General features: G+C 41.4%; 1 protein-coding gene across 3 annotated transcripts in view; it reads left to right on the top strand.

Annotated features, from left to right (window-relative positions):
* Positions 1-23,295, top strand: part of HABP4 (hyaluronan binding protein 4) — a 43,263-nt gene extending 19,968 nt beyond the window's left edge. Inside the window, exons 5-8 of one of the 3 annotated variants that reach the window (XM_027616709.1) lie at positions 1,783-1,866; positions 16,828-16,999; positions 20,044-20,229; positions 23,130-23,295. In XM_027616709.1, coding sequence (XP_027472510.1) covers positions 1,783-1,866; positions 16,828-16,999; positions 20,044-20,229; positions 23,130-23,237 — 550 coding nt within the window. In that variant the 3' untranslated portion in view covers positions 23,238-23,295. Of the gene's footprint in view, positions 1-1,782; positions 1,867-16,827; positions 17,000-20,043; positions 20,230-21,714; positions 21,889-23,129 lie in introns of those variants that run through there. The other 2 variants (XM_027616710.1, XM_027616711.1) reach the window with 2 other exon arrangements.
* Positions 23,296-23,672: the final 377 nt, after the last annotated feature.

Below are 23,672 nucleotides of genomic sequence, written 5' to 3'. Positions count from 1 at the left end.
CTTTGATTTCTTTGTTGACCCTTTGGTTTTTTAGTAGCATGTTGCTTAGCATCTACATGTTTGTGTTTTTTCCAGTCTTATTATTGTAACTGATTTCTGGCTTTATATTGTGATCAGAAAAAGATGCTTGATATGATTTCAGCCTTCTAAATTCATTGAGACCTATTTTGTGGCCTAACATGTGATTTATCCTGGAGAATATTTCTTTTTTTTTTTTTAATTTTTTTTTTAAGATTTTATTTATTTATTTGAGAGAGAGAGTGAGAGAGAGAGAGAGCACATGAGAGGGGGGAGGGCCAGAGGGAGAAGCAGACTCCCCGCTGAGCAGGGAGCCCGATGCGGGACTCGATCCCGGGACTCCAGGATCATGACCTGAGCCGAAGGCAGTTGCTTAACCAACTGAGCCACCCAGGCGTCCCCTGGAGAATATTTCAAGTGCACTTGAAAAGAATGTATATTCTGCTGTTTGGGGATGGTTTGTTCTGTATCTGTTAAGTCCCTCTGGCCTAATGTGTCTTTCAAAGCCACTGATTGATTTTCTGTCTGGATGATCTATCCATTAATGTAAGTGGGGTGTTAAAGTCTTATACTATTACTGTATCACTGTTGATTTCTCCCTGTATGTCTGTTAACATTTACTTTATATGTTTAGGTGCCCCTGTGTTGGGTGCATAGATATTTATAATTGTTATATTCTTTTCTTGGATTGATCTCTTTATCATTATATAATACTCTTCTTTGTCTCTTGTTAGAGTTTTTGTTTTAAAGTCTATTTTGTCTGATATAAATATTGATACCCCAGCTTTTTTTTTTTTTTTTTGCTTCTATTTGCATGGTAAATGTTTTTTCCATCTCTTCATTTTCAGCCTGTGTATGTCTTTAGGTCTGAGTGAATCTCTTGTAGGCAGAATACAGATGGGTCTTGCTTTTTTTTAATCCATTCAGTCACCTTATGTCTTTTACTGGAGCATTTAGTCCAGTTATTGATAGGTGTGCATTACTGCCATTTTGTTAATCATTTCCTGGTTGTTTTTTTTTTTTTTTATTTCTTCTCTTTTCCTTTCTTCTCTTGCTTTCTTCACTTGTGATTTGATGACTTTCTTAATACTATGTTTGGATACTTTTCTCTTTATTTTTTGTGTATCACAGGTTTTTGGTTTGTGGTTACCATGAGGTTCATATATGACATCCTATGTATTTAGCAGTCTGTATTGTTGATGGTTGCTTAAATTTGAACACATTCTAAAAGCACAGGTTGAGAAATTTTATGGCCTCTGGTAATACTTGGAATTTCCTAGGACAGTAAGAGTTTTAAATAATTGTTCTTGTTTATTATAAGCTGTTTTTATTTTTAGGCCATTCATAGAAACTTCTATTTCTAAAAGTACTTTTCACATCTTTCAAGTAATTTCAGTGGATTAGCAGTTTTCTCATTTTCATTTTGATGCAGATTACCTGTTTGTGTATATAATTACTTGAATGGTATTTACTTACGAAAAAGGATATTGAAATGTATTTTTTTTTTATTTTAAAGATTTTATTTGAGAGAGAGAGCATGAGAAGGGGGGAGGGTCAGAGGGAGAAGCAGACTCCCTGCTGAGCAGGGAGCCCCATGCGGGACTCAGTCCTGGGACTCTGGGATCATGACCTGAGCCGAAGGCAGATGCTTAACCAACTAAGCCACCCAGGCGCCCCCAAAATGTATTTTTTTTAATCTTGCATATGTAAGAGCATTGATGTGAACATATTTGTGTGACTAGAATGATTCTCACTGCTTTTCAGTGACGTGGAGCAGACTGCACCAATGGAGGAGACCACAGCAGTGGAAGAGTCCCCCGGCCCCCTGGAGGAGGAATCTCCAGCCAAGTGGGTATTTTATTCATTTTCCCCATGGGTTGTTGGTCTTTTTCCTAACGATTTCTAAGTGTCCTTCACAGAGCAGGAAGCTCACCTTTTATTATGTCACAGAAGGTTGATCTTGATATATTAATGAATAATCAAACTCATTAATAATTCAAATAATCTAGTGACTGATTATTAATGATAATTAATGAGTTAAGTTTAGGTATTCCACCCAGCGCCCACAACCTCTTTTCCATCAGCAGCTTGTACTGTAATTAGTCTTCCTCTTATCAGGACCCTCATCTTCTGTCCCTTTATTCTGAGTCCATCCTCCCTCTTTCTTTATGGAGCTGAGGTCCCTGATCCACTTCTAGCATCCTTGCCCAGTCCTTAAACTCCCTTGCCCTTGGATCTTTTGTTGTGCCTTGCTAGCAAAACCCGCCTCCTGGATGACCACCAGCTGTCTGCCTTCTCACTCCCTGCACCCTCAGGCTGAGCACTGCAGCTCACACCGCAGAGCCGGCAGGAACCCCTGTAAGTTCTCAATCCTCTGCATTCTGAAACGAGCCCTCAACACTGCCCAGCATTCCTCTTTTCTTGCACTCACTCTTTCTCCCACTCTTTACAACGATCAATTCCATCCTTCGTGTCTCCTCAAAACCCTAAAACTGCCCCCACTTTCCCCTCCCCCCCTCCTTCCCATATCCACACAGCCTCTTTCGTTTTCTGGATACAACTTTGCCTCCTATGTCACACAGAAATTGGGAGCCATCAGATGGGAACTTTATCATCTTTCCACTCTTAAAGGTACAAACCGGCCTGCACCGGCTTGCCTCCAAGCCTCCTTCCCTCGTGGTAAGATAGAGGCGCCATCTCTCCTGCCACTTGCTCAGGCTTTGGATCCTGTTCCTGTGGAGAAACCTCACACTGTCAGCTCCCTCCCTTTGAGGTATATTCACTTTCCTCCCCACTTTGGTCTTTATCAACAGTTTAAACATGCTCAGTGTCACCTATTTTAAATCTGCTACTCTTGCCCCACGTTCTCATTCAGCTACCTTTCTCAGGATTATATGTACTCTTTCTTCATTTCCTCTCCTCTCACCTCAGCCTCACTTCACTCCAGGTCTGGCTCTGTCCCCATTTCCCTTCGGAAACAGTCACCACATGTCTCCACACCTAATAGATGTTTCCATCGGCATCTTTCTTGATCTGTCAGAGCATTTGGCTTTATTGATTTCTTCTTAAGCTTGCCTTCCCTGGTTTCTGTGATATCTGTACTCTTCTGGTTTTCTTTCTGCCTCTCAGCGCCTCCTTTGGAGACTCATCCTTGTCTTTCTGGTCTTTTAAAATGTCGAGTTCTTCAGGGCTCTGCCATAGGTCCTCTTTTTAGTGTCCTTTATAGGATCTCATGCACCTCTGCAGCTTGAATCGTCATTTACATGCAGACTCCAGACTCTATCTCTGGCTCCCACCACCAGCGTGGGCTCCGGGTGTGTGTGTACTTAGCTGCCTACTCTGGACACCTCCCACGGACATCGCAGATGCTCCTCCTGCTCCACATGTCCAGAAGAAGTCCAGAAACCTCTGTCCTCATCAGGCGTTTCCATCTTGTGGAACAGCCCGTCGCCATCCATCCAGTTGCACAAATCAGAAACCTAGGAGTCATCCTTGAGACTTCCTTCTTCTCGACCCCCTTCCTTCCCCCAAATCCAGTCTGTCACCCTGCCCTGGTAATAGGTACCTTCTCATCTCCTCTCATCTCCACTCCTCACCGTCCTCTCATCCGGTCTGTCACAGGGTTTCCTGCTTTCTCATCTTCGACCAGCCATTTCCACAGCACCGCGGCTTTCACACTAGCATTCGGGTCGTAATGTCCTCACCCCTGGTGCAAGACCCCAGTGACTTGCTGTTCTTTTCCTGCCCCTTGATCTGACCTGTACAGTCTTGCGTGGTCTGTGCCCCTCAGAGCCCTCAAGTGCTGCTGCTCGGGTGCCTTCTGTGGGTTCAGGATGTGGCCGCATCTGGCGTTCGCAAGCTGAAGAATGAAGAATCTCCTGCCCCCACCCCACGCATGCCAGAGTGCTGCTGCAAGTGCTGTGGCCTTTTTTTCCCTACCTCACTTCCAAACTCCCTTCACTCTTCACTGATTTAACTCTTCCTCATTCTTCAGCTGCAGAGAGGCAAGGTGTCCAGTGGTTAAGAGCACAGACCCCCGGCCAGCATGTGGGTTCACATCCCAACTCTGCCACATACTAGTTTGGGCAAGTTTTTTATTTTCTCTCTATGCCAGTTTTCTTCATGTGTAAAATGGGAATAATAATAGTACCTACATCTTAGCGTTGTTATAAGGACTGGTTGGGTGTGTGTGTGTGTGTGTGTGTGTGTGTGTGTGTGTGTGTGTGCGTGCGTGCGTGCGTGCGCGCGCGCGCGCGCGCATGCATCACACAGGAGGACCTGGCATGTAGTTAATGCTATGTAAATATCTGCTATCCTTATTCTTATTGCAAGAGTAAAATGCTGCAATGATTGATGATTATGGAAGCTGTTAATTTACTATTCAGAACAACTAAGAAATGTTTTGAATTAAAGAAATAAGTTAACGATGTGAATATTTAGACAGGTAACTAAGGAAGTAGATTAAAGTTTATGTGAATGTTGAGAAAGTGAGTTAACTAGACACCTTCAGGAAAAATTACATCTTTTTTGAGCCAATAAACCATTTATACAAATTCAGGCTATGTAAGGCAGAATAATAGAGTCAATTATAGCATAACTCTAATCTATGGAATTGATTGAGGTACTCTAGCTTTTATAATATTAGACAAAATAATTCAGTTGGCTACTCTGGAAGACAAAATAGTACTTAATGATTTGGTGGCAGTCTCACAGTCTGCAGAGTCCTAGCAGAGCTAGCTGGCAGACCCCCTTCTTCTCTGCTGACTGCAGTGGACAGTGAGCGTCTAGTTAGAACTGCAGGAGCTGGGCCGTGGTGCAGGGGCATGGCCATCCAACAGCCCACCGTGCTGTGAAGTTCTTGTTTCTGCACTGCCCTGTCACACTTTAAAATTATCACAATAATACTATTACAGTTTTTTGATAATTTCAATATTATGTTTGCGTTTGAGAAGTACATCTGATGACGGTGATGCTCTCTGATGTCCGCTTTATCTGAATGCTGACCTAACTCTCAGGCTGATCTAGCACCCAGCCAAAATGTATATCAGCGCACCTCTCAGTTTAGAACTTCCTGATAGATTAATTTAATGTACCCTCACTTATGTTCAGACATACACCCCAAAGAGCATATATTTTCCTCAGATTGGACACATTTTGTGGACAGATGTGCTATGCCCTTCCTTTTCTTCTTCCCTCCTTCCCCCTTTCGTTATGGAAGTATTACGTGTTCCTTATCACATGTCTGAGGATGCTTGCGGTGATGTCTTGGGAGTATTTTGCTACAAGACTATAAGAATAAATCTAACATTTACAGAGCATTTGTTGTGTGCCAGGAGCTGCTCTAAATGCTTCCATGTCTTAACTCCTTAACTCTTTGCTGCCCCTTGGTGAAGGAGTCGACACTGTTGCTGACCTCATGGGGAGACATAGAGGTGAAAGGACTTGCTAAGAATTGCGGAGCTAGCATTCAAAGCAGATATTGTTGGACAGACATTCATGCTCTTACCTGTAGTGAATGGCAGGAATGGTTGAAAAGTGCCATTTACACCAATTTTCTATGAAGAACTGAAAAGGGGAGATGTTGGTTGTGTGAGCAGAGGAAGGGCTGCTAGGGTGGCTGAGGACTTCCCTATTCAGTAATATGGAACAATGCTCCCCTCCTTCCTTAAAAGTAAAAAAGTCCTTGTATGGTGACTAACATAACATAATAATAAAAAAAAAGTAAAAAGTCCTTATGAAAAGAGAGTGTTGAGGAAGCATCATTACAAAATACCTGCAATGAAATATTTTTTGCTGTAGTTTGTTTCCAAGTATTTTTTTCTTTAGACAGTGAAGATTGAATTTTCTTAAAGCCGGAAAACACCTCTTTAAAATGTATATGGCAAATTTCTGAGGAGCTCACAAGTTTAGCATCAAATTCACTTCCCTTTCAGTACTTGGGAAGGAAGTAAGAGGTATTGTTTACGTGTTAGGTTAAATCCACTTGCCCTAGTAGTCAATCAAGTTTTATTTCTAGAACCCACTTTTTTTCTTTTCCCTGCACCCTTTCACGTATTGAGGTGAAAACGTATTGACTGAATGGATATTTGGACATTTGGCATTACATATGTTTTCTCTGCCCACATCCTGACTGTCTTCTGAGTGTATTTCTCTGCCCTCTTATTCCCTAAAAAGCACAGAGTTTGAGTCTGAGCTTTGGAGATAGAATGAGTGGATATGAAACATGGTTCTTTCATTTGTTAACATATGACCTCTGCCTCAGTTTCCTTACCTGTAAAATGGAGCTATTAATTGGATCTAACTCGTGGGATTAATGATCATGACCAAATTAATGTAAAGTGCTTTGAATAGCATCTGGCACCTAGTAAGCATGCAGTAAATGTTAGCATTATTGCCTCATTTATTTTTAAATAAAGTAACAGTTGTTAAAACAGTTCTATTTCTTCTATAATTTCACCCATTTAGAAACAAATGTTTAACTATCAAATTTGCATATAGCATTATTCACATTACAGATCGTAGATTAGACCACTTTATATTTATAAGCAGCTTTGATGGAAAGTCATCTCCCAAGATTTTGGTAATATACCAAGAACTGTGAAGGTCTTTGAATTAGTTAAAAGGTGGCGGGGGGAGGGAAGGGGGTGTTAAATTTACAGTGATAGCAATTACAATGCTTTTATAACAGTTAGAAATATAACCGCTTTCATCCCTCTGGAACTGAGGGATTAATTATATATCTCTTCCTGTTGAAAATCCAGCCTGCTAAAACTGCCAGTAAAAACTGCATTTGGTGCCAATTCAGATAGGAAATGGGATCTGCCTCACAGAGCTTTCATAGAATGTGTTTTTGTAATAATTTGTAGTCAGTGGAGAATAAGGTTAACGAGCCTGTCCTTAGTGATTTTATACTGCTTCCAACATGGCTTGTTGCAATGACAGATGGGAAGGGAGGATGCATCGGGCACATCTGTACATCCACTCATGAATGGTGTGCCCCAGAGTGAGTGGGGGCAGGGCGATCGCTTTCAAGGAGGGAATCAGTTGCCGCCAGCGTTCTCTTCTGAGCTCCACTGTTTGCTTCACTTTGAATGTCTGTGTATCACTTCAAGACTGCATCTCCCATATGCCTTACCCTTTTATGTTCTAGCCCTTCATGTTTAGATACGATGTTGTTTAAGACAAGCAGACACAAAAAGTACTTCTTTTGTGGTCTTAACACAAAGTCTGTTCTTACTGAACTTTTTGGAATTTATTAACTTCTGTTAGGTCATCTGAGTTGTGAAAGAATCCTCAAATTCATTGCATCAGTTTTAGAAATCAGAACTAGATTATAGTCTGCAATCAGAATAGCATTATAGAAATGGGTTCTGCTGTAGGGGTGCCTGGGTGGTCCAATAGGTTAAGTGTCTGCCTTCGGCTCAGGTCATGATCCCAGGGTCCTGGGATCGAGCCCCACATCGGGCTCCCTGCTCAGCAGGGAGCCTGCTTCTCCCTCTCCCACTCCCCCTGCTTGTGTTCCCTCTCTTGCTGTGTCTGTCTGTCAAAAAAATAAATAAAATCTTAAAAAAAAAAGAAATGAGTTCTGCTGGTTTCCTAATTCTGTCACAAGTAGCCTAAAGGACTCTCATGAATCCTTAACATTTCTTTATTTTTAGATCTGTATTAGAGATTATGTTATAGAAGGATGTATATAAAAAAATAGTATAATGAACCTCCATCTAAGTTATTCCTCTTAGACTTTTATCAAATCATGGCCATTTTTGTTTCATATATATCTCTACACATTTCCTCTTCCCCCCAGGATATCATATCATTCTTAAATGTTTCAGAGTGTTCTATCCAAAAGTCTACTCTTTTTTTTTTTTTAAGATTGATTTATTTGAGAGAGAGAACGAGTGCAGGGGGAGGGGCAAACAGAGAGGGAGAGAGAGTCTTAAGCAGACTCCCCGCTGAGCACAGAGCCTGATGTGGGGGCTCAGTCTCACGACCCTGAAATCACGACCTGAGCCAAAACCAAGAGTCAGACACTTAACTGGCTGGGCCACCCCGGTGCCCCTAAAAGTCTACTCTTTTTAACTGGAATAATGTCCCATATATGGGCAGTTTGTCAGTTTCCTGATTGTTTCAAAATCTCTTTTTAAAACAACTTCTTTGTTTGAATTAATATTGAAATATGCATCTCAATTGGTATATCTCTTATCTCTTTTTAAAACAGTACTATTGAGATAGAGTTTACATCCAATGAGTGACATATATTTAGTGTGTACAGTCTCAGGAGCCTTGACATCCATATGTACTTGTAAAACCATTACCACAATCAAAATGATGAGCATATCCATCAACCCCAAAAGTTCCCTTTTATCCTTTTGTCATCCCTCCCTCCAGGCCCTTTTCCCCTAGGCAGCCAGTGATCTACTTTTTGTCACTAAAGATTAGTTTGCAGTTGCTACAGTTTTCTGTAAATGGAATCATCCATCATGTATTCTTTTTCCCTGTGTTCTTTCACTGAGCACACTTTTGAGATTCATCCATGTTGCTGCATGTATCAATAGTTCACTCCTTTTTATTGTCCAGCAGTATTCCACTGTACAGATAGACTGCAGGTTCTTTATCCATCTACCTGCTGGTCATTTAGGTTGTTTCCAGTTCTTGCTATTATGGTTGAAGCTGCTATGAACGTTTTTGTGTATAAGTCTTTCTGGGATATACATTTTCATTTCTCCTGTGTAAATGCCTAGGAGTGGAATGGTTGGACTGACTATATGGCAGATGTATATATAACTTTTTAAGAAACTGACAAACTCTTTTCTAAAGTGGTTGTTTCAGTTTTTATGATTTTTAACCATTATAATAGGTTTATGTGTCATTGGAGTTTTAATTTGTATTTCCCTTTTGACTCATTAATGATGTTAAAGCAACTTTTTATAGGTTATTTGCCATCTGTATATCTTCTTTAATAAAGAGTGTTGACATTGCCCATTTTATAACTGTTTTTTTATTACTGTGTTTTGAGAGTTCTTCATATATTCCAGATTTAAGTCCTCTATCAGGTTTGTGATTTGCAGATATTTTCTTCCAGTCTGTGGCCTGTCTTTTCATTCTCTCAACAGTGTCCTTTGAAGAGCAGCAGTTTTTAGTTTTGATGAAGTCTATTTTTTATCATCTTTATCTTTTATTGATCCTGCTTTTGGTCTCAAATCTAAGAAATCTTTGCCCAATTTAATATCACAAAAGTTTTCTCCAGTAAGTTTAATAATTTGGGTTTTTATATTTAGGTCTGTGATCCATTTTGAGTTGATTTTTGTATTCAGTGTGAGGTGGGGATCAGAGTTCCCTTTTTTTCTTTTTTTAGCATATGTATATCCAGTTATTACAGCACATGAAACACCATTGTTAAAAATCAGTTGCGCATGGCACCTGGGTGGCTCACTTGGTTAAGCGTCTGCCTTCGGCTCAGGTCATGATCCAAGGGTCTTTGGATCGAGTCCCGCGTCGGGCTCCTTGCTCAACATGGAGCCTGTTTCTCCCTCCCTCTGCCACTCCCCCTGCTTGTCCTCTCTCTCTGACAAATAAAAAAATAAAATCTTTAGGAAAAAAAAATCAGTTGCCCACTTATGTCTAGGCCTCTTTCTCTACCCTATGCTTTGTTCCATTGGTTTATGTTACACTAATATTACACTATCTTGATTATTCTTAAGTCTTAATCTGTATGTTTTTTCTTTCCCTTGCAATTTATTTGTCAAAGAAACTGGGTCATATGTTCAGAGTCAGAATTTTACTGAGTGCTTCCCTGTGGGCAATGGTGTGCTGGTAAATATTCAACATCTGGCTCTCTAGTATGAAAAAGCCTGGATCTGTTGCACTTTCTGGTTTCTGTGGTGTAAATATGTTTACATATTTAAATCATGGCTGATTTAAAACTACCAGTGTGTCATCTGAATGCAGAGTCCGGAAGAGATGTGCAATAGTACGCTATTATGTAACATTTCCACTATATACATACACTAGGTATAATTAACCCAAGAGCATAGATAAAGGTAAAATATAGTGAAATTCACTATTAGGGAGTAGTGGATTGTGATTATTTATTCTTTCACTTTAATATAGTTAATTGTAAGTTTATATAATTTAATTTTTGACAGTGATTAACAGCCAGCTCACAAAATTAGTGAAAATTTAACAATTGGCTGTGAGCCAGTTCAAACTGGTGCAAGCCAGTTGCAGCACAGCATTGCTTGTAGAGTAGTTGAATGTGTTCTCTGTCCCCTGGATTTTCTGTATTCCCTGAAAATTAATAGTGAAAGTGAGAGGGTTGATCAAATTCAGGTTCAGCTCTTTGCAGGATTGTTTCATAGGTTTTGGAAGGCTGCTGGTCATCATTGCCTTGTTGCATTATTTCATTAAGGCTGCACACTGGTGATAGTCAGATAATCTCATTCTTTTTTCACTTACTAGCTGGCATGATCTGTAAAGAAAAACTTACCTAGAACTAGTTGATTATAGTGAGGTAGAAGTTTGTTTAAGAAATGTAGGATAAATAAAAGGTACTAGAAGTACCTTTTAGAATAGTGAGTTGGTTCGGTTCCCTCTCATACTTCCGAGGTATAAGTGACTTTATGAACTTAGAGATTTAAACATATTTCACGTGTTTCAATCCACTGAGTTTTTTATTCTTATGGGTTTTTTAACCCATTTTTTTAGCTAGAGGGAACTTCTTCGATTTGATTCTTGATCCTTTACACACACTCAGTCATCTTTAATCACTTTCTTGCATTTTGGTAAGATGTGTTCTGAGCTCATCATCTATACTTCCTACCCAATACAAAATACCTCACACAGTCATTTTTCCAAAGAGAGCCATTTTCCTTTAATAGAATATGGGAGTTAGAGACCACAGTCTGAGCACTAGGGGTGCTCACTGCTACTAGGTTCTTGATTGTTTCTAGGACATTTAAGTGGACAGAGCTAAGAAATACACACATTTTATTTTATTTTTTATTTTTAAATTTTTTAAATTTTATTTATTTTTAAATTTTATTTTATTAGTCACCATACATTATGTCATTAGTTTTTGATGTAGTGTTCCATGATTCGTTGTTTGCGTATAACACCCAGTGCTCCATGCAATACATGCCCTCCTTGATACCCTTTACCAGGCTAACCCATCCCCCCACCCCACCTCCCTTCTAAAACCCTCAGTTTGCTTCTCAGAGTCCATAGTCTCTCATTGTTCATCTCCCCTTCTGATTCCCCCCCTTCATTTTTTCCTTCGTACTATCTTCTTCTTCTTTTTTTTTTTTTAACATGTAATGTATTATTTCTTTCAGAGGTACAGGTCTGTGATTCAACAGTCTTACACAATTCACAGTGCTCACCCATAGCACATACCCTCCCCAATGTCTATCACCCAGCCACCCCATCCCTCCCACCCCCCACCACTCCAGCAACCCTCAGTTTGTTTCCTGAGATTAAGAATTCCTCATATCAGTGAGATCATATGATACTTGTCTTTCTCTGATTGACTTATTTCGCTTAGCATAATACCCTCTAGTTCCATCCACGTCGTTACAAACGGCAAGATTTCTTTTTTTTTTTGATGGCTGCGTAATATTCCATTGTATATATAGACCACATCTTCTTTATCCATTCTTCTGTTGATGGACATCTTGGCTTTTTCCATAGTTTGACTATTGTGGACATTGCCACTATAAACATTGGGGTGCAGGTGCCCCTTCAGTTCACTACATTTGTATCTTTGGGGTAAATACCCAGTAGTGCAATTGCTGGGTTGTAGGGTAGCTCTGTTTTCAACTTTTTGAAGAAACTCCATACTGTTTTCCAGAGTGGCTGCACCAGCTTGCATTCCCACCAACAGTGTAGGAGGGTTCCCCTTTCTCCGCATCCTCGTCAACATCTATCATTTCCTGACTTGTTAATTTTAGCTATTCTGACTGGTGTGAGGTGGTATCTCATTGAGGTTTTGATTTGGATTTCCCTGATGCTGAGTGATGTTGAGCACTTTTTCATGTGTCTGTTGGCCATTTGGATGTCTTTTTTGGAGAAATGTCTGTTCATGTCTTCTGCCCATTTCTTGATTGGATTATTCTTTGGGACATGCACACACTTTTTAGATAAAATATATTATGAGTTTATTCATTATTTCCATTTGAAAAAAAAATTTTTTTTAAGATTTTATTTATTTATTTGAGACAGAATGAGAGAGAGAGAGAGAGAGAGCACATTAGGGGAGGGGTCAGAGGGAGAAGCAAACTCCCTGCCGAGCAGGGAGCCCGATGCGGGACTCGATCCAGGGACTCCAGGATCATGACCTGAGCCAAAGGCAGTCGCTTAACCAACTGAGCCACCCAGGCGCCCTCCATTTGAAATTTAAGACTACAAGTTTTTAGCAAAGCTTTCTTACATTTGTTTCTCTTTTACTTCCATGCTGAAAAACGCAGTTGTCAGTAACATCACTCATTTGCTGCACACACAAGTAACAAACAACATTACCAACACTGTGTCCAATAATATGATTACTAAAAAGTTATATATAGAGAAATGAGTAATCAAAGTCATATTAAAGACACTTTAAATAGTTTCTCTGGATGGTTATATCACCAACTTGATAAACATTAGGTTCATTTGATTAATTTTGCTCTCAAATTTTAGATTGAATTTTATTTTTTATTTTTTTTAAAGATTTTATTTATTCATTTGAGAGAGAGAATGAGAGATAGAGAGCACGAGAGGGAAGAGGGTCAGAGGGAGAAGCAGACTCCCTGCCGAGCAGGGAGCCCGATGTGGGACTCGATCTCGGGACTCCAGGATCATGACCTGAGCAGAAGGCAGTCGCTTAACCGACTGAGCCACCCAGGCACCCCTGAGATTGAATTTTAATTTAAATCTATTTTATAATTATAAAACATTTGTGTTTCCAAAGTTCAATCTGATAAAACATTACACTTTCTAACTAGCTTCTCTCTGTGTTCTTTCTCTGGCCTATATTATAATTTTTAAAATAAAACCTATATGTATACAGATTTCCCCTGCTATCCGAAAGTAGGGCATTCCTTTGAAACATTTCGTAGGCCAAAAGAAGAACAAAGAAGTGATTACCATTAATTTATATTAAAAGTTTTTTGAGCATTCCTGACCCAAAAATTAACTGCTTAGGCTTTTCTAATACTTTAGGACACATCTTGTTAACAAATGCACAAAATAAATTGAGATAAAGCACACATGCTCCCAGACACAGTTCAAAGCTGTCAGCTTGATGCTGAGATATACTGAGTGTAGTTCCCAGGGAATGAGCTTGCTCAGGCTGTTCTTGCTGCTTAGGATACACTCTGCCCCACTGCACAATAAAAGCTGAATACTATTTTTCACTTTTTTGCCTTTTTTCATAAAAACTAAAGTCCTCTTTGGAATTCTTTCAGTTTGCAGAAACTGGTACTGATGTAGGCTTCTTTTTTTTTTTTTAAAGATTTTATTTATTTGAGAGAGAAAGAGAGAGCACATGAGAAGGGGGAAGGGTCAGAGGGAGAAGTGGACTCCATGCTGAGCAGGGAGCCCGATGTGGGACTCAATCCCGGGACTCCAGGATCATGACCTGAGCTGAATGGCAGTCATTTAACCAACTGAGCCACCCAGGCGCCCCTGTTGCAGGCTTTTTGTAAAAGCTTAATGTGAACTTCCAGAAAGGGGGAGATACCTGATACATTTGTATGTCTCACTATTTCTTAGGTGAATGGTAATGTACATTCCACTTTGCTTTTTCATGAACATATGCAGGAGATGCTCTATAGTAATATATAGATATATTCTTCATTCCTTTTTAAGCGGTTTAATATTCATGTTTAATATCCATAATTTTTCTACCAAATTTCTCTCTAGACGAGTTTGGGTTATTTACAGTATTTTGTTATTACAGATTCTTAATGTCTTTTCATATTTTTGCATATATATGTATATATATATAGGGATATTTTAATATTTAGCATTTTTCTAACATTTTATTATGAAAATTTTCCAACATAGCAAAGTTTAAAGAATTTTAAACACCTAATTTACCAACTAAACTGATATAAAACTTAAGTTTTATACATTATGAAATGTATAAAAATAAGTGCACAATCATTGTTTTGAGAAACTTGTGGAACCCAAACTCCACTATCAAAATATAGAATATTACCACCATGCCAGAAAGTTCCCTCATGCTCCTTCAGAGGCAACCACTGCTCTGGTGTTTTTTCTACCATTTGCTTGATATTTTAAAGTTACTTTATAAATATGCCTGTTTTGGATGCTCTATAATTAGGTTTGTCTCCTGATTTCACTAATAGTTTTTGTATCATAAACCTATAACCTAGGACCGTAAGTCACATTAGCCCTTCTGTGAAGGTATTATGGATTTGATTCCCTTCCCATTCATCACCTAATTTTTTTTCTTTCAAACTTTATTGAGATATGATTCCCATACTATAAAATTCAGCCATTTAAACTGTACAGTTCAATGGTTTGGGGTATATTATTTATTTTTAAAAATTGTGGTAAAACATATATAACATAAAAATCGCCATTTTAACCACTTGTTGAATGTACAGTTTAATGGTATTAATTACATTCACACCATGTGCAACCATTACCACCATCCATCTCCAGAACATTTTTGTCATCACAAATAGAAACACTGTATCCATGAAATAATAAATCCCCCTGACTCCCTCCCCTTAGCCACTGGTAACCTCCATTCTATATCTCTATGAATTTGCCTGTTGTATGTACCTCATATAAGTGGAATATAATATTTGTCCTTTTGGGCCTGGCTTATTTCACTTAGCATTATGTTTTCAGGTTCATCCATGCCATAGGATGTGTCAGTGCTTCATTTCTTTCTTTTTCATATATTTTCTTTTTGGTGCTAAATACACATAACAAAATTTACAATTTTAATAATTTTAAAGTGTACAACTTAGTGACATTTACTGCATTCACAGTGTTATGCAACCATCACTGTTACCTAGTTCCAGAACGTTTTCGTCACCCTATACCCATTAAGCAGCCATTCCCTGGCCTCCCTGCCCCCAGTCCCTGGCTACCACTCATCTGCTTTTTGTGTCTATGAATTTGCTTTTTCAGGATATTTCATATAAATGGAATCGTACATAAACTTTTTGTGCCTGGTTTATTTCATTTGGCATAAGGTCTTCAAGGCTTATTCGTGTTGTAACATGTATCAGTACTTCATTTCTTCTTATAGCCAAATAATTTTCCATGGTATTAGATATATACCACATTTTGTGTCTCTGTTCATCAGTTGATGGACATTCAAGCTGTTTCCATTTTTGGGCTGTTATGAATAATGCTCTACAAACAGCATTATCGATTTGCCATTTGTGTTTTCACACGGACACATGTTGTCATTTCTCTTGGGTGTATACCTAGGAGTGATACTGCTAGGTCAGATGGTAACTCTAGACTACATTTTGAGGATTTGCCAGACTGTTTTCCAAAGTGGCCACACCGTTTCATATTCCCACCAGCAATGTATGAATGTGGTTCCAAGTTCTCCACATCCTCACCAACACCTGTTAAATGTCTTTTTTTATCCTAATCGGCCTACTGAGTATGGAATGGGTATAAGTCATTGTGGTTTTGATTTGCATTTCCCTGATGGCTAATGATATTGAGCATCTTATTGGCTATTTGTAGATCTTCTTTGGAAAAATGTCTATTCAGAGCCTTGCCTATTTTTCAATTGGGTTATTTCTTTTCATTGAGTTGTAAGAGTCCTTTGTGTGTTCAAGATGTAAGTCCCTTATCAGATACATGATTTGCAAATATTTTCTAACATTCCATGGGTTGTCTTTTCACTTTCTTAATGGTGTCCTTTGCAGCACAAAAGTTTTCAGAAGTTTTGGTGATGTCCAGTTTATCTACTTTCTCTTTTTCTGCATACACTTTTGGTGTCACCACTGCCTAATCTAACTAAGATCATGGAGTTTTATGCCTGTGTCATCTTCTAGGGGTTTATATTTCTAACTCTTATATTTATGGTGTGAGGTAGGGATCCAGCTTCCTTCTTTTGCATGTGGATATCCAGTTTTTCCAGCACCATTTGTTGAAAAGACTCTGCTTTCTCCTCTGAATTGTCTTTGGCACCGGCTTGAAAAAAATCAATTTATTGTAAATGTGAGGATTTATTTCTGGTCTCTGAATTCTAGTCCATTGATATATATATCCTCTTGTTTTCTTTTAAAATCACATGAATTTAAAGAGGATATTTACAAAACTATGTATTCATAACCCACTGTTTTATAACTCTGTTCATGGTTGCCTATATATTTGTTCTGATGCAAGAGCTTCTCCTTTTTCGTCTGCAGTTGTCTCATTTTGTGTATGATGCCATCTGAGAAGGTGCTGCCTGGAGGTGAAGTGTAATGTTAATGGGATGGTGATGTTCCCATTTTTCAAAGACAGTTTTGAAGCAGACAGGAAGTGGGGTGCCTGGCTGGCTCAGTTGGTGGGATGTGTGGCTCCTGATCTCGGGCTTGTGAGTAACGAGCCCCACATTGGGCATACAGATTATTTAAAAAAAAGAAAAAAGAAAACAGACAGGAATTACCTTCAGTTGGCATTGATGGCATAAAATGATTTAAAATAAGGAAGCTTTATGGTTCAGAGATTGTCTTACCTCATGTAAATTTGATATGCGGGACTGTGAAAGTATGGTAAACGAATAGTAATGACTTTGTCTTTGAGGAAATAGACATTTTAGACCCATCAAAAACTTCTACTTCTTCACAGAGTTCCTGAGTTGGAGTTAGAAGAGGAAACCCAAGTTCAAGAGATGACCCTCGATGAATGGAAAAATCTTCAAGAACAGACCAGACCAAAGCCTGAGTTTAATATCCGGAAACCTGAGTCCACTGTCCCTTCCAAAGCGGTGGTGATACACAAGTCCAAGTATAGAGATGATGTAAGCATAACATTTTCTTCTCTAGAGGTAATCTTCTAGATTACCTCACTAGAAACCAAATGGACCCTTTCCACTTCTAGGGTGAAAATGGGACATTAGTAGTTGGCATGCTAGTTTCTACCTAGGAGTAATCAGATACGATGTGTGCCTAATTTTATCTGTATCTCTATCTGTATTATTCATAAGAGCTGAAACTTGACCTATTGACACTTCATACAGAGCAGTTGCGGTGACAGTGCATTTTCTGCTCAACCCAGAACTGTGCTTTTTTGACTGTGCAAATACTGTATGTTAATGGCATTTCATTTTTGTCTCAAAAGAGGGGTACAGTGTTTCACGAACAGTGTCATTTCACAGGATAACTACTGTGCATTCCATGATTAGAGTAGTTTCAGCTCAGATTCTTCATAAGAGCATTTAATTGGGAGTAGTGGATCATTTTAAACTGGCTGGAGTTCTGTGCTCTATTAATTGCAGCAGCCCTGCCCCCTCTGCTCTGAGGAGGAGCCCCCGAGAGCCTGGTGGTGCGCTCCGGATCGCTCACAGTGTTCTTCCCTCCTGTCAGGCCCTTATTTCTCATAGTTTGTGTTCAGCCCGGGAAGGCCTCGGCTTTGGAAAGATCTCCCGCAGAGATTGTTTGGATGGTCAGCACGTCCTTTAATCATAGTCCATTTACGTTCCTGAACTTAAGGGCACCCTGAAGCATTCTCATTTTAAAATTTAGAATTGCCATCATTCATTTGCAGCTGTTTATCCTGATACACGTCTCTCTGTCGATGATGGTGGCGAGCAGATTCTTCCTTTCTGCTGGATACCATTCATTGATTTTCTGTTAGAAACTTGGGACTTTTGTGCTATGTAGGTTTGTCTGTGTTTCCATTTACACTTTGACTAGCTGTATTCTTTGAATGAATACTCGCATTAGAGGGTTGTTCATGATCCAGGATCCCCTCCCGCCTCCCGTTTTGGCGAGTCCGATCTCCCAGACGCCTTACTAGTAAGTTTTGAGCTGTCCCACTAGAAGTGGCTTTTTCTACATCAGCAGCATTGGTGGCCAGAGCCTTATTTTATTCTCTTGGAAATCTCCGTGAGGGATTTCTACAAGTCTCTCAGCTACCTGGGTTGGCTCTTTTCCTATTCACTTTTATTCTTTTTGGTTCTGGGGCATTGTAAATAAAGCTTTGCCTAAAACAAATGTGCTGTCAGGATGTGAAATGTGCAGTTGACATGTTCGGTAAAAATAGAAGCTGTTTTTCCTGCATCCACACCAGATTCATCCTCCCTGGCTCCAGAGAGAAGTCTCCTGGAATGTCTGAAGCAACTGGGTTAGCGGACTTATCCGGCTTGGTCTCAGGAAAGCACGTCTTTGGTCCTTGTTAATCTTAGGGCACCAAAGGTTTTAGCCAGGAATTGTTCTGAAACAACAAAAGCCAAATCTTGGGGTCACTAATTTTTACTTTGTGCTGGGCACCCTAAGAGACAGAGCACTGCAGTGATGCCTCGTGTTCGCAGAGTCCACACCGACAGCAGCCTGTGAAACAAGTGGGGCCCCTTTAAAGTGCGCTCAGCCCCACAGCGAGGCACTGCCACCTCCGGGCTCTGCCCGAGAGCCGAGAGCCTGCTTTTTTGTGTTGGGCTGTTATTTTGCCTCTTACTGGGTTTTTTTGTGTCTACCTTTTTACCAGAGTGCCAGTGCTCCTGAATTGTTCTTTCTTTCGCCCTTTTAGCTTCAACAGTCCATTTACCTAAGGTCTCTGCTTTATTTTAATGTGCAGCTTTGAAGGCAGTACAAGTGTTCAACATGAAATCTGTAATGAGCATACGGCCAGAAGGGCTTGATATGTTCAGGGAAACTTGATTCCATTTCCTGGACGAGTTATAGGAATAAAGTTTAGCATTATAGCACTTGGGAGATTCTCATCTTAGACCATTGGCATATTTCCTGTAGATTTATATTTTATTCAAAAGTGAGAGGCTTGTTTTATCTATTATTAGGAATTGAAGCCAAATTAAATTTGGAACAAGATATATTTAATGTCGTTTTCTTTTAACAAGACACAGAACTTATTTTGACCTCTTAAAATGTCATTTCTCAAAGTATTTTGACCGAAATAGTTCTTAAAAAGCAGCTCGAGTTCTTTCTGCCGCATTGGTGGCAATCCTCTGATAATCATACTCTGTTGTTTTACTGTTTCCCTATATTTTGAGTCAGAGTTGTTTATTGTAAATCATGCAGTTTTTAACATATGGTATTTGTACAGTCAGCACCCACACTGAAAGGAGTTTTTCCATGAAGTTCTATTCTAGGAAGGTGATATTTCCTTATTTATCAAAGTAGCATTTGTGAACAAATAAAAGACAGAAATTAAAACTTTTTTAATCTCAGCAAAATACATTTAGATGTGAGACATTTATATCGATTGCTGTTAGGCATGTCAAATCTTACATCTTAACCTGCCGAACTGATAGAAACTTGGTCCCACTTGAATTAATAGTGAGTTCAAAGATGTTTGGATGAAGACCGTGAGTGTGAGAACACGTGGCTGGGAAATGGGCAGACCCCCCCTCTGCTGGAACCAGAGCACTGGGTTGCCCCCTCTGCCTTGCCCTGCCGTCCAGTGCCGACGACACGTGGTTGGCGGGGGCGCTGTCCCAGCTTATGACCGTGAGTGTGAGAACACGTGGCTGGGAAATGGGCAGACCCCCCCTCTGCTGGAACCAGAGCACTGGGTTGCCCCCTCTGCCTTGCCCTGCCGTCCAGTGCCGACGACACGTGGTTGGCGGGGGCGCTGTCCCAGCTTATCGGCTCCCTGGCGGCAGAGCTCTGGGACGCTAAACTGAGGGAGTGTCCATGGGTGTGTGTGTGTGTGTGTGTGTGTGTGTGTGTGTGTGTGTGTGTGTGTGTGTGTGTGTGTGTGTGTGTGATGCTGAGAGTGTGTGTGTGTGTGTGTGTGTGTGTGATGCTGAGAGTGTGTGTGTGTGTGTGTGTGTGTGTGTGTGTGTGTGTGTGTGTGTGTGATGCTGAGATGCTGTAACTGTTTCAGATGGTAAAGGATGACTATGAAGATGATGCCCACGTTTTCCGGAAAGCAGCCAATGACATCACATCTCAGCTGGAGATTAATTTTGGTAACCTCCCTCGTCCTGGGCGTGGAGCCAGAGGTGGTACACGGGGAGGCCGGGGAAGGATCAGAAGGGCAGAGAACTATGGACCCAGAGCAGAAGTGGTGGTGAGTGTTTGTATTCTAGGTCCAGGGTGGTTTTCTCTCCCAGGAAGTGAGAGGATGGGGGTGCCCCGGGCTGTGCCACTGGGAGCACCATCAGGGTCTGCTGTCCACACCCCTGGCTAGGGTGGGTCTGACATCGAAGTGTTTGGAACAATGATGGCAGCAGCATGGACGTAGTTGGGTGCAGACCATTCAGTAGCCCTGGCCTCCACGGTCACCAAGGAGATCCACTGTCTGCCATGAATGCCCAGAACCAGCGAAAAACTCACTCATCTGCTCAGACAAGGCCCCCAGGCTTGGGATCCAGTCAGATCACCTGATGGTTACTTACTGTGAGCTGATTGTATGCGCTGTGCCCTTATGGTGCTTTCAGAGCAGACAGAACCTTCCCTAAGGCTTCAAGGCCTCCTTGTGACTTCCCCAGGCTCGCCTTCTCACCTCAAACCATACCATTCTTCCCCACTTCTCAGCCAACACTGCCCCACCTCTGGTTCTTCAGACAAACGTGTTCCTGACCCCGCAGGGCCTTGGCACCTCATAGTCCGGCTCCTACCACTTTGCCTGCTCACCTAGAGTAATAGATCCTCTGACCTCGCTTCCTCACAGGAGTCTTCTTTGGGCACATTTCCTTCCAGGCCAGTCCTTGAGCAAAGAATTTTATTTTTCTTTGAAGCATTATCTTCATTTGTAATTGTTTTCTCACTGGTGTGATCATCGATCAGTGTCTGCTGTCTCTCCAGCAGATGACAGAAACCATGTCTGCTTTGCTCATTATTGGCCCCCCTGTGCCTAGCACAGTGTAAGTGTGTAGTAGGTGCTTCATAAGTGTTCTCTGAACAAATCTGTGCATCCTGCCCTCTTCCAGCTCAGACCTGCCCTCAGGCCCCCACCCCTTCACCTTGTCAAGTTGCTCTGTTTTGGGATCTGTGTTCTCTTTGCTCCTTCACTGAGGCTTATCTCTGGAAGGACCTTCTCTTCTAAAAAGCCCTACCTGACCGTGATGTGCGCTCTGCCCCCAGATTGCAGTGGGCGCCCCTCCTGTGGGCCATTCACTGGTCATCTGTTGGCTGAAGATACCACACTGTGACCTCCTCAGGGCTTCTCCCCTAACCTCAGTGGCCCCCAGGGCAGGCAGGAACTGTCTCTAATCAACCTTGTATCTCCCTGTAGTAAACATTCCATATCATGTAGTGCCAGGTACAAAAGGGTCACTCGGTAAAGGTTTGTGGGAGGAAGGGAGGGAGACAGGCACTGCTGGCCATCCTGCAGAAGGGACAGGAGCGGGTCTGAGAAGGGAGAGGCACCCTTCTGTGATCCCCCCTGTGCGTCTCCTCTTCGTACAGGGGGCCTGCCTCTCCCCAGGGTGTCTGGGCCGCACCCCCTATTAGCACCTCCCCTCAATAAGAGCGGGCACATATTTCTCAAGAGGGCTGTGCCCAAGTGGGAATGGATAAAGTGACTGTTGGTTTCTAAACTTTTCTTCTTTAGACACAAGACGTTGCTCCCAACCCAGATGACCCTGAGGACTTTCCTGCTCTGGCTTGAGAGGGCCCTATTTCCCTAGCAACGTAAAACAGCATTGGCATACCTATGAAGAGACTTTTCTTGCTGTGGGGAAGAGAGTCAGACTCTAAGAACAATAGATGTTGCTTTTTCCCGTGTAGTGTGAATTCGTTGCCCTTTTTCGGCCTGGGGGCTGTGGGATGGGGATTTCTCCAGACACCGAGCAGCAGTAGCTCGGTCAGGGGCTTAGTCTGGCACTTTCCCAAGAAGCTGGAGGATGGCAATTATTTTTTTATTTAAGGAATTCCAAATGAAGTTCAGAAATAATGTTTAAAATGTATATATAGAGATTGTATTGAATCCCCCACAAAAACAGGGAGAGGAAAGATGTAAAATAGAATCTACCGAGACGCTTCGTACATCGTACAGAACTGGAAGGCTGTGTTCTTTGGTATTAGAGGAAATACACATAACTCGGACCATTAACTTCAAGCAGTCACAGCCTCCTTCTCAGAGATGGAGGAATTAGGATACAGCTGTATTTACTGTTTACTTGTAAATGCTTCACTCTCCTGGGATTTTTTGAGTTCTGGTTTTCATTTAATCAGTAATTTGAAGCAGCTAGTGTGTATACGGCCACCGGCTACCACTCTGTGGCCAAGAATTAGGAAAAGTATTGATTCTTTTTTAATGGTGATTTAAACTACCTCGTGGTTTCCGTGTGTATGTACACACATACACACAAGCTTAGTGTAAGTGTGCATATTTGGGGTTTGGATGGTTTTTAGGATGAGTATTAAGCATATGATTTTTAAAATCATGTTATTTAACCCATCAATCAAGTGAAAGGGGTCCAGGCAAAAAGAGTATTGCAACTTACCACCATATCCTTTTCTCCCTCGAGACTAGTATCTGAATTCAGCACCCATGTACAGATGCCTTCTGTCCTTGGCCCGGCAAGACTTGTAAATAACTAGTATTTATTGAACACTGTGTGCAGTTTTTCTCACTCAGCCCTTACACCAGTTTGAGTTCCCATTTCTTGCCTGTGGTGAACGTTTGGGGTTAGGGGCTACCAAGAGGTTCAGCCACCCACTGAGTCCTGCCCTGCCCAGCAGAGCGAGCCCTGCAGGAGCCATACTCGGCCGTGTGCCCGGGGCGGGGACTGGGGCCCACGCTGTAACAGCTGTGGGCAGCTGGAGTGATCCTCTCCCCATTTTACTGCAGAAACTCAAGATAACATTTGCCTGTTGTCACCCAGTTAACATGCTTGTGTTGGAATCTGAACCTGGTCCCAGGATCTGTGCTTTTCCCCCGCTTTGCTATGCTGTTTAAGATGGCTCTGAACTTGAACCCAAGTGTAAATAAAGGTTGGTATTTCCTCCTAACTGTGTATATAGAAAGCTGAATCCTTTTGGTCACTCCCAGCTCAAGAGAAAAGAACGTGGAAAAGACCCAGTAGAAGGAAACCAGCTGAACCACCCCGCCACCATGTGACAGCCAGTTGAGGAGCTTTGCTGTGGGTGACTGCCTACCCTTGGTCCCATTATTAAATTGATGTCTGAATACTAAGATCTATTGATTGTTTTGTTCCCTCTCCCTGGAAAGGACACGGCGAGTGGGACTGCCCCGATCTAAGTCTCAGGAGAGGGAATGTCAGGCTCGGCCATCGCGACCAGCTGGCACAGCACGAGGGCTGTGTCATTCCTCGGCAGGCTTGATGCTGTCGCGCGAAGTCACTCCGCCCACCTTGGCTTTGAAGATTGGCAAAACAGAGGTCCCTAGTATTGTAAATAATGCCTGAAAAGCCCATAGCGCAGGATTTAATACTGTATTTGGAAACACCGCATCCTTCCCAGACATACTGACGATTTTTGGGTGCTGTGGTCAGAAAAGTTTTGGGGGGTGGGGTACCGTTTCTGAGCCTGTGGAAGACTGCTCAC

Source organism: Zalophus californianus, chromosome 13, assembly GCF_009762305.2.
Source record: "Zalophus californianus isolate mZalCal1 chromosome 13, mZalCal1.pri.v2, whole genome shotgun sequence".
In the NCBI taxonomy this organism is placed as follows: domain Eukaryota; kingdom Metazoa; phylum Chordata; class Mammalia; order Carnivora; family Otariidae; genus Zalophus; species Zalophus californianus.
Note: the sequence above shows the minus strand (reverse complement) of the source record. Positions and strands in the feature narration are given on the sequence as shown.